Below are 11,033 nucleotides of genomic sequence, written 5' to 3'. Positions count from 1 at the left end.
TTTGGATTTGCATTTCTCTAATGATTAGTGATGTTGAGCATCCTTCCATGTGTTTGTTGGCCATCTGCACGTCTTCTTTGGAGAAATGTCTGTTTAGGTGTTCTGCCCATTTTTGGATTGAGTTGTTTGTTTTTTTGATATTGAGCTGCATGTAAACTCCTTAATTTTAAAAGAAAGATGTTCCAGCCGATCAGAAGGAAAAAGGCACGGGGTCTGGACTTCATCGGTGTTTAGGGGACTAATCGTTGTCGCTGCCACTATTCCAGAAGCCGAGAGAACAGTCAGCTTTCAGAGGGAAGCGGTAAAGAACTCCAAACACCTGCCCATCCCCGAGTCCGCCCAGAGCGCTCGGATTGGGGTCTGAAGCACACCGCCCACGGCGGCCCACGAGCAGCGCTTGGGACCGCGCACGCGCACTCGCTGCCCGCCGGGGCCGCCGCACTGCGCCTGCGGGGCGGGGAGGGGCGGGCGTGGCGCATGCGCGCGGGCCCCGCCGGCAGGAAGCGGGCGCGGGGCGGGGCCTTCGGGCCGCCCCCGCCTCAGCCGCTCAAGTAGCCCAGCGGCCGCAGCGCGCGGCCCGGGATGCTGAGCCAGGCGCTCCTGCGCCTCGCGTCCGCCGTCAGCCGCAGGAGGATGAAGCTGCTGCTGGGCATCGCGCTGCTCGCCTACGTGGCCTGTGAGTGCGCCGGCTGTTCCTTCCCGCCCGCGGCCTGCTCTCTCTCTCCCTCCCTCCCTCCCGCTCTGCGCGCGCGGCCGCCGGCCGGACAGGAGGCGCGGACCCTCGGCCCGGCTGCCCCGCCGCCCGCGGCGCTGCGAGCAGCGGTTCCCGGGCGTGCCGCGTCGCCGGGCTGGACTAGGGGGTGCGAATGCTGTCGCCCGGCAGAGACCCCGCGCCGGCTGCCTGCTCTTCGGAAAATTACTCCGCGTTTGGCTGTAGGGGAGCCCAGTGTCGCCGGACCCCGCCGGCCCGCGGCCGAGCCCAGGGGTCCGACGCCCGGGGGTCTCCGCGCCCGGGGTCTTGGCGCCCAGGTTTCTGGACGCCCGGGGGTGCCCCCGCCCAGGTGTCCGCGCCCGGGGGCCTGGCGCCTAGGTGTTCGGATGCCCAGGGGTCTCTTCAACCAGGAAAGGAGGGTGCGGGTGCCGGTCGGCCCAGCACGGAGGCGCGGCGCTGGGGATCCCGGCGCCGCTTCAGCTTGTGTGGTTCTCCCGTCATCACTCACCGCGGCTGCCGGACCTAGGGCAGGAGGGACACTTTTCAGGCAGAGGGTAGACCCTGTGGTTTCTTAGAGGCAGAAGCTGTCCCTTTAAAAAAAAATTCGATGGGAATGTATTTTCATTGCTGTTATTAATACTTCCCCAAGTACCAAAATTGGACCAGGTGAGCTCGTTTGAATCCTAGCCACGGGAGTGCTACACGCTGAAACGAAACACCTGCTCACCGGTTGAGTTACCAAGATCTGACTCCCGAGGTGAGGGAGGCTCGGCAAAGTGATTTCAGTTGAGCGCCAGGAAGATGCGGGTGATTGAGACCCAGCCTGTCTGCTGCAGCCCAGCTGGGGGCAGTTAGTTGGGAGTAGTCTTCGAAGGAGGAAGAGCTAGTCTGAAGCGTGTGTCAGTCTTGAGTGAGACAGCCGAGAACCCAGGGGAAAGACCGCTTGAAGTTGTCTAACTGTTGTTAGGACAATAATCATATCTAAATTGGCTGCGAGCTTCCCCATAGGTGCGTGAGCCTGTTTCATTGTCTCCTGTAACTATCTCAACAATCCTAGGAAATAGGTACTATCGTTATTCCCATTCTACAGGTGAGTTTGTTAAGGCTAAGAGAAATCAGGCAGATTTACTGATGACCACGCAGATGATAACCTATGGAGACCAAGACCAGAGCCCGGCTTGCCGGCGGGCTGGGGCTAGAACCCAGGTGTGCAGGAAGCTCCCTGTGGATTTTGGGTCTTCTGAAGGTAGGGGGTTGTGGGATGTCATTCACAGTTCTGTAGACCAGGAACTTCTCCTGAGCCCTTACCTTTGTCCAGCCCTTATTGCTGCTTGTCTCTGCTTAGTCCCAGGGGACCCCAAGGAGTGCAAAACACCTGGGCAGTGTTTCTCAAACTCCTCTGTGTGTCAGAATCACCTGGAGGGTTTTCAGAACACAGGTTGCCACCTTCCCCCTCAAGTTTCTCATTCAGTAGGTCTGGGGTGTGGCCCAGCCATTTGCATTTCTAATAGCTACACCTCATGCTGTTGGTGTGGTCTGGGGACCCCACTTTAGAACCTGTGGCCTAAGCAGGTGAGTTGAGTTGGCCACGAATTAGATGCTCACTCAAATGAGGGTTAAATTACGAACAGGTAGGAAGGAAGGGAGGGAATGCACAGGGGCTTGTGCTGGTAAGTGAAGTGTGTGTAGGAGTGACTAGGCAGGCGGGGGGGGGTTCCCAAGGAGCAGCATGTGCAGAGGTCCTGTGGCAGCCAAGAGCAGGGCGTGTCCTCAGAATGTGCAGAACTGCGGTGTGGCTGGAGTATGGACACGAAGCAGCTGTGAGGCTGCCCTGGCAGGCAGGTTGGAGCAGGCAGGCCTGGCGGAGGCCTCGTGCCAGCTCCCGACGCGGGGAATTTAGCTGTGAGGTTTTAGACTAGGGTGGAGGCAGTGCTGGTAACAAGCAGGGCTGGTAAGTCCTGGGCACTTCGCAGGGAAAAGCATGACATTGTGGCTCCCGACTGACAGCGTCCGAGGACATTGAAGGTGTCCGTGAGCCATGATGCCTGTGACGTCTAGCCTCTGCTCTCCTTGTTAATAATCTTTCCCTTTTGTTTGAGAAAACGCCCCTGCTCCCAGATGACACACAGCGCCTTCTGGAAATGCTCTTGTGCCCATGCGGGCCCAGCCTCCTTTCTCACACATAATTCTTCAGTCCAGGCCCAGGGGCTGAGCGTGGGCCAGCTTGCACTGCACTGAGGTTCTTCTCCATGCATGTGTTTTCTTCTCGGTAACGGGGATTTCAGCCCTTGTAGCACTTAGATCAGTGCTGTTAGCCCCTCAGAAGAGCCTAGAGGTCTGAAAGTCATGCCAACCTGCTAGGTAGATCCCTAGGCAGAGACTCAGCTGGAATTACCTTTAGTGTTTTTGACAGGCTAGAGTTTAAAAAGTCAAATAGCCTTTGCCGGGTTTGTTGGTGTCCCCAGGCACTGTTTTCCTCTCCCCGGAGGCAAGCACTTCGCTTCTTTGAGCCGATGATTTTGGTGTTTGTCCTTGTGCGTAGAATTCTAGGTACTACCTAGTGGCTTTCTTCTCTGGAAGATTGTTTATTCTCCTTTCCCCCACCGACCCACGCAGGTGCGGTGTGATTTTAAGTAGCGCAGCACTTAGTGTTTACGCGCATGACTACATGTTGTTCACCTGAGCCCTGTGAACTCTGCTTTTCTTTTTCCCGGAGCTAATGACTCCACTCTCCGGGCCCTGTACCTGTTGGACTGCAAGCTTTGTCGCTCATGTCTTTCTCCCCCGAGACGCTGAGCAGCCTCCCAGGCTCCCTGAGGAGGGGCCTTCGGACCTCGTGCCCCTGGCCTCAGCCCCGTTGGCCTGGAGATCCTGTCCCCCGACGGGCACCGCCTCATTTCAGCTGGAGGTCACGGGAGGAGCATTGGCAGGCGTTGGCCGTGTCTCCTCTGTCTTCACATTTAATTGACAGGTGGGTGGTGAGGCTCCATCCCTTCTGGGTCCTGGTGCCGAGGCTCAAGCCGGCTCCCGTCTCTCTGTGACTTGGTTTCTCCCGGGAGATCCCAGGCCCTGCCCTTTTCCTGCCCCTGGCGCCATCCTCCACGGCACAGCTCGGCTCGGCCCCTCCGCACTCGGGTGTGCCCCGAGTGTGCATTTGTGGACGTGCGGTTGATAACTGGCCTCCTTCAGGACCGCCGTGCTCGGCATGTGGAGCCCCTCCCAGAGTGAGGCCTCTGTGCCGCAGGGGGGTGAGGGGCACCTGTGTACCCGCCCGCCCAGGGATGCTCACCCGGCTGGTGACGTGTGCGCATGTGCCGGGTGCTTCCAAGCCTGGCCGCCCAGGAGCCTCGCTCTGCGGTACTGGGAACCTTCCGAACCGTCCTTTGGAGCGGCACCCTGCGGGGGTGCGGTGGCCTGGTCTGCTCCTCTTCCTTTCGTCTCTTCTGTCATTGTAGACTTTGGTCCTACTTTTTGGAAACTTTGTCGTCTAACTTTTAGTGACAACATTTATGTTTGCTATCATTTTTTATTTAGGAGCGTTCTCTTTCTCCCCGAATTTAAAAAACCAAAGAGTGTGGTCTTTGTGTCAGGGTCTCCTCTGCACGGTGGTCGTTTGCTCACTTTTCTTCCCCTGGAGAGTCTCTTCCCCCGGTGGCTTCCTTTCTCCTTGGAGGCTTTCCCGGGACGCTGGGCCGTCTGCTCTGTTTGCACGATCGATCCTGGGCGGGTGGGGGGCCCCCCCGGCTGCCCCATGGACCTCAGCTGCCTCACTGGTTGGCAGCATCCTCCGGGCGGCGGTGCCGGCTCTCCCGGGCATCCCAGGGACCCGGGGCAGGGCTGCGGGGCTGAGTCGTACCCTGATCGTCCCCCGGCTGACGGGGCCCCGTGCCGCAGACCCTCTGCCCTCCCCTCTGCAGAGACGGACCGGGCGGGGCTGGAGCCGGCAGGGTGTAGCGGGCAGGGCCCTTCTCCAGCCTCCTCCGCGCGACCCGCCCCCGCTCCCCGTCTCTTGGTTCCTCTGCCCTCTTCATTCTTCTTCCCCTCCTGAAAGCGCTTGTCCCCATCCCCCTGTGCACCTTGGTTTATACCCGAAACAGCAGAACAAAGGTGAAGCTTGCTTTCTGACATTTCAGAGGCACTCCTTCAGCTCTGGAAAACGCGAGTTGTGATAGTAACAGCGCTCACTTAGGTTTGGGTGTGTCCTGGGTTTTGTTGGGAGGACACCGTATTTGTGGTGCTTTCCTATCCTGTCCCTGTTATTCCACCAAAAAGATGCTAAATCACCCCTGAAAACCACATGCGAGCATGTTTTACATGTGTTAGCTCTGCACGTGTGATAACAGACGTCAAGCTTCTCTGAGCTGGGACTTTCGTGAGAGTAGTTTTCCGCTTGGTCTGATTAGCCCTGCGTAATTGGCGATCGTTAAGTCACTAAGCAGACAGGTGCTGGTGATGCCAGTGGACTCCTGGGGGAAAAGAGGGGAAAACAGGTGAACTTGTGTAAGTGGTGCTTCCAGATTCCCCTGAGCCCAGGGGTTACTATGCTTGTTACCGCAAGTTCCCAGGGTCCCCCCAGGCCCAGAAGTAGGAGCCTAGAATCTCCCCCCACCTTCTTGGTGGCCGGGAGGGGCAACCTGGAAATTGTTTTGACCCTCGACATCTACTGTAAGAATTTCCACACCTGATTTCTATTGTATTGAAAAAATAATTCAGCAAGCACCTAAATAACCCTTGGCCTACATATGCCAGTTCTTTTTTCCCCCACATTTGCTCATTCTTTTCATTTTTACATATATTTCTTTGTTGAAATATTTGAAAGTTGTAGACATAGTAATACTTCGTGTTTAAATACTTCAACACGTGTCTCCTAAGATCTGCATTTTCTATGTAATCTGATCATTATCATAGTCTAAAAATTAACAATAAATAGTATCATCTGATATGCAGTCCATATTTGAATTCCCTCCGCCCGCCCCCATGGTACCATAAATGTCCTTATAGCCTTTTCTTCTTTTTTTGTTTTTAATCTAGGATCCCGTCAGGGTTTACACATCGCTGTTATGCCTCTAACTCTTGTTTTTTCATGACATTTACCTTTTAAAGGCACAGGCTGGTTGTCCTTTAGAAACGTCCAACCTTCTGGACTTACCTGATTGTTTCCTCAGGATTAAATTCAGGTAAATATTTTTATGATAACACTGGTCGATTTGCATCACATCAGGCTTGTCCACTACCAGTGCTGAGTATGATGCCGGGAGGGGCTGGCTGCCGGCCACATGATTGCTGGGATCCACGTTCCCAGGACCCAGCCAGGGGATCTCGGAGACTTGCAAGCCAGTGCGCTCAGCATCCATTACCAGTCCTCGCCTGGATCAGTTTTATGTTGGGATCACAAAAGCGGCAACTTCCTAATCCTGTAAATCCTTCTCTGTTTATCAACTGGCGTTCTTCCGGACAGAGGGACCGAGGCCTGTCCCTCCGTCCCTCCGTCTGTCTTTCTCTCTCTCTCTGTTAGCTTTCTGGGGGCTGCTGTAATAAATTGCTAGGAACTAGGCGGCTTTAAAACAAGGGAAATTGATTCTCCCACGATTCTGGGGGCCGGAGTCAGAAGTTGAGCTGTCGGCAGGGCCGCCGTGGTCCCCTCAAGGCGCCTTCAGGCTGTGGGTGCTTCATTCCCGGTGCTGGTCCCGTGGCCCCTTCCCTGCTGTCTGTCAGGTCCCTCCGTCCCTTAGAAGGTCACTGGTCACGGGTTCGAGGGCTCAGCTGGATAATCTAAGGTGGTCTTTTGGTCTCAAGATCCTTGATTACACCTGCTAAGACCCTTTATCCAAGGAAGGTCTGTTTCCCAGGTTCTCGGAATTAGGATGTGAACATATTTTGAGGACCACCATCAATTTATGCCCCTCTTTTTTTTTTTAAGTCACTATGGACTAGAGGCTCTATCTTTGAGCACTTCCTTGATCTCCAGATGCTCCAGGCTCATCTTGTGTTTTCTGTGCCCCAAACCTGGAATCGGCCATTTCTACAAGGAGCCCTGCTTCCTCAGTGGAGGGTATGGGTTAGGACTCAGGGTCTGAACACTCACCGAGGTGTCCTTGCTTCCAGCTTTCGCAGTGGACAGAGCCAGCACAGGTGCGAATTCTCTCCACTTGTGAGTTTATGCCCATGCCCCCAGTTTAAATCATAACGGGGTTCTTCCTCCCCTGCCCACTTCCCATATTGCTATTTCCTCCCTCCCACTATGAAAATATTGTTTCTGACATCAGGAAAAACTCATTTGCTCTCTACTACCAGCCATACCGGTTTCAGAATCATTGCCTCGTTACCAGCACCAACGACAAGCTTAAGAAAAATTCAGAATTTCTCTGTAGTTCTTTTTGTCCTTAGAATCTGTCTCACTCAGGGTGTACAGTTATTGTGTTGAAGAGCTCCATGAAACATGTTTTTCTATGCCTGATACAAGTCAGGTTTATTTTTCTGTTTGTGCTCCGTTTATTTTAGGATTTCTCTTTTCTTTCTGATTGTTAAAGTGTGTAAGCCATTTCCATGGTTCAGAAGTCAAACTGAATAAAAAGCTATGTGCAGACGTGTCTTGCTGCAATCCCTGGCCTCCACCCTCTTCCCACTGTCATTAGTCCATTTTATGCATCGTTGGTTTCTTTCTGCAAATCCAGGCATTAGGCTGTGTGTATATACACACCTGCTACTCATCGTTACCAGAAGGTAGTGAATCACATGGACGGTTCGCCTTCTTTTCCTTTCCTGCACAGTATTCCCTGGAAGGCTCTGGTATCGGCGTGCGGAGCTCACCTTTGCTCTGTGTATCTCTCCTGTGTGTGTGCCCTGCATTCTCCGTGGCCAGGCTCCTGAGCAAGGTGTTTCCCTTGTTTCAGACACTCTGCTCTTGGAAACACTGCTGCCGCGAGTAAGCTTGTGCGTGTGGTCCCCCGAGCCATGCCCCAGAACACCCCGTCAGGGCTTGTGGACAGCTCACCAGGCAGAAATGGTGTCTCCTTTAGTGTGCATCCTCTTCCTAGGAGTGACGTCAAGCATCTTTCCAAGGGTTAAAGGATGCTAATGTATCTTTTTCCGAGGACTGTTCAGCTTTTGCCCATTTTTCTGTTGAGTTTTTGGTCATCTTTCCCCTCATTTTTAAGAGCTCTTAACACATCGGGGGTGTTAATTGTCCTTTGTGAGGTAAGCTGCAGCTGTTTTCTCGTGCCTCGAGTGGTTCCCAGGAAGATATCTGTGGTCTTGGTCCCCGTTCCTGGCGCAGAGCTCCTAAAACCCTTGGGGTTTTCTGAGCCATAGGGGTGTCTTCTGTTGTTCCTAAGATGCCCCTTTTGATCACCCTGAGTTTTTGCTTGGGGGTGACTCAGGGTGGGCCCTAGATTGGCCTGGAACGGGGCGGGTCACTGTCAGCCTCACCCTGCCACCTCCGGAAGCTTTGTAAAAAGTCGTCAACAGTGAGGTGTGGCACGCTCCTCGGTGGGTGAGGAGCTGGGAGGGTGCTGCCCGGAGAGGCCGTGGAGGCTCTGGTCCCTCCGAGAGTATCCATTCGTCTGTTCCTGAGCTGCGTCCTTCCTGATAAACCGGCCGTCGTAAGGAGACTGTGTCTGAGTCCTGTGAGTCTTTCTAGCAAATTATCAAACCCAAGGAGGGGGTCGTGGAGCCCTGACTTGCAGCCAGTTGGTTGTGAGAAGCACAGGTGGCCCCGGGCCTGGTGGTGGTGAAGTGTGCCGTCCTGTGGGCCTGAGCCCCTCACCTGCGGGGTCTGCGCTCAGGGCAGCTCGTTGGCGTCCAGGGGGCCGGAGCGCTGGTTGGTGGTGTGGAAACCCTGCACCCTGGGGTCAGCTGTGTTCTGGGGGTGGAAACAGATCATAGGACGATTTTTCCGTTTCCCCATGTGGTTCTTAAGAACGTGGTCCAGGTGTTTGGAGGGAGGTGAGGGGCCTGGGCTGTGAGGGGCGTGGCGCCCTGGAGGCCCGGGGGTCAGCGGGTGGAGAGGTGCACGGGGTTGGACCCCGGAGCCCAGGGCAGAGGTGACAGGTGCAGGGACTGGGGGCCCTCGGGGCCAGGAGGCAGGGCTGGAGATCTGCCCGGGTGGGAACCCTTCAGCAAGAGGAGCTGCTGTTGGAGGAGAGCCGTGCAGCTGAGGAGCCAGGATGTGATCCACCTGCCCCAGATGTTCAGACTCGGGGCTAAGCGCCGCCTGTGTTGCCCCCCGGGCCTGTGGCTGGGTGTCGCTCGCAGCTCTGCACCCTCCCTGGACTCCTGCCTGCCGGGCATGGGCTGGCAGGTGTGAGCCTGGTGGGGCGGGGGGAGCCCTGCTGCGGGGATGGAGCCCTGGGGGGCGGGCGGGGTGTCCCGTGGGGCTGGCTTTGAGGGGGGGCACCCCGCAGAACCCCGCACGCTGGAACTTCCGTGCGTGCATGCACGTCTCCCTTCATCGTCTTCCGTTTCCTGCCTTTGTCTGTGTGGGATGAACATAATACAGTACGTGTAATACGCGTGGGGCGCGATCACTGGAGGGGGCGATGGGAGTGATGTGGAGACTTGGAATCCGGAGCAGGGGCAGGACGGGGACGAGTCACCTGGAGAGAAGGCAGGAGTGCCACGTGGGAGGGCAGACACGGAAGCGCAGCCGCGCGGGGCCTGCGCTGGCCGGAGCCTGACGAGGGGGCCGGACCGGGGCCGTGGGCTCGAGGGACTCGCTGGGGCAGGAGCGCGAGGGTCTGCTGGCCACCTGGGGGGAGGGGCGCCCAGAGCTGTGCCCATCACAGAGGGAGAGGCTGCAGGGCTCTTGTGACATCGGTTTGGTTTTTATTTTAGTTTAATTTTTATTTTATATTGGAGTACAGTTGATTTACAGTATTGTGTTAGTTTCAGGTGTACAGCAAAGTGATTCAGTTATACGTATACATATATCCTTTTCAGATTCTTTTCCATTGTAGGTTATTACAAGGTATCGAATATAGTCCCCTGTGCTATGTGGTAGGTCCTTGTTGGTTACCGATTTTGTATACAGTAGCGTGTATATGTTCATCCCAAACTCCTAATTTATCCCTCCCCCCCCTTCCCCTTTGGTAACTAAGTTTATTTTGTATGTCTGAGAGTCTGTTTCTGTTTTGTAAAGAAGTTGTTTAACGGTTGTCTTAGAACGCGGAGCCTTCGGAGGCCTTGAGCAGGGAGGGGAACAGAGGTGGGCTCTCAGCTTGCGGGGAGATCGGCCGGAGCACTTGTTAAACCCCGGTGGCTCCCCACCCCCTGAGTTTCTGATTGGGGAGCCCTGCCGGGGCCTGAGAATCTGCATTTCCGACGGGCTTCCGGGGAAACGCTGTGTAGCTCTGGTCCGAATGAGCCTCTGCCCTGTCTACCTCGGGGGTCCCGGGGGCCGGGCGCTGTCCCCTCTCCGGGCTCCTCCAACAGCGGGAGTCCTCGAGATGACAGTTGAGTTTGGGGTCTCTACTGCCTGACCGGCTTGGGGATCTCATGGGTCCTCCTGCACTTTGCAAGTGTGGTGCTGCCCTACCTGGACGGACCTAACGCTTCGGCTCCCCTGCAGACGTTAGGGAGCTTATTTCAGACTTCCTCCCTGCGGGCTGTGGAAATTGTAGTGATACCAGAGCCTAGAAAGGCCTTCCTTGCGTTTCTCAGACTGTCTTATGTGTAAATACACCTGCATGAAGTTTTAAACGTGTGTCTAGTGTGAACAAGCAGAAATGGATTCTACTAAGTCTCTCATCTCAGTTAATAAGTGACATTTACATGTAAAGACTTTCTAAAGGGACCGATGTTACCTACAACGCCCACAGTTTCTTGCGTTTTTAACCACCTTGGGGCAAAAATGTTTCCCACGGAAATGTTGGGGCAGCTTTCTTAGGAAAGTCTCTGGGGAGGTGGGAGTCACTTAAGTGTTCTGTGCTGCATTTGGGGACCCGCCAGCTGGGACTCTGGAGGCTGCGGGGTGGGGAGCTGGAGGGCTTGTGCTGGGGCTCGTCCCGGAGGCCGTCCTGGAGGAGGTGTCTCGAGAGGGAAGCAGGGCTGGCGCAGGGCCTCTGCGCGTGGCCTGGGAAGGACGCTAGTTGCCAGCCTGCGGGGCTCCCCAGACCGCCTCATCTGGGCAGCTTCCATTCTGTGTAACCGCTGGCATGAACGCAGGTCCGGCTGGTGGGGCAGGGTTCCGGGCCAGCTCTCCTCGGGTCGGGGGGCCGGTGGGGCAGGGTTCCAGGCCAGCTCCCCTCGGGTCGGGGGACAGGAGGGCTCCCCATTCCGTGGCTGCTGCCCTTCGTGTGTGATGCTGCCTGACCCTTAGCCACCT

General features: G+C 55.9%; 1 protein-coding gene across 3 annotated transcripts in view; it reads left to right on the top strand.

The window, feature by feature from the left end:
* Positions 1-582: 582 nt before the first annotated feature.
* The window catches only part of UXS1 (UDP-glucuronate decarboxylase 1), a gene marked incomplete at its 5' end in the record, with an annotated part of 74,663 nt that continues 64,212 nt past the window's right edge, over positions 583-11,033 (top strand). For 2 of the 3 annotated variants that reach the window (XM_082852117.1, XM_082852116.1), the window contains one exon: positions 583-676. In XM_082852117.1, coding sequence (XP_082708243.1) covers positions 583-676 — 94 coding nt within the window. The remainder of the gene's footprint in view (positions 677-11,033) is intronic. The other variant, XM_082852119.1, reaches the window with a different exon arrangement.

This window comes from Leucopleurus acutus (assembly GCF_964270905.1).
Source record: "Leucopleurus acutus genome assembly, chromosome: 12".
Classification (NCBI taxonomy): Eukaryota; Metazoa; Chordata; class Mammalia; order Artiodactyla; family Delphinidae; genus Leucopleurus; species Leucopleurus acutus.
The sequence above is the reverse complement of the archived record's forward strand: the minus strand, read 5'-3'. Positions and strand labels throughout refer to the sequence as shown.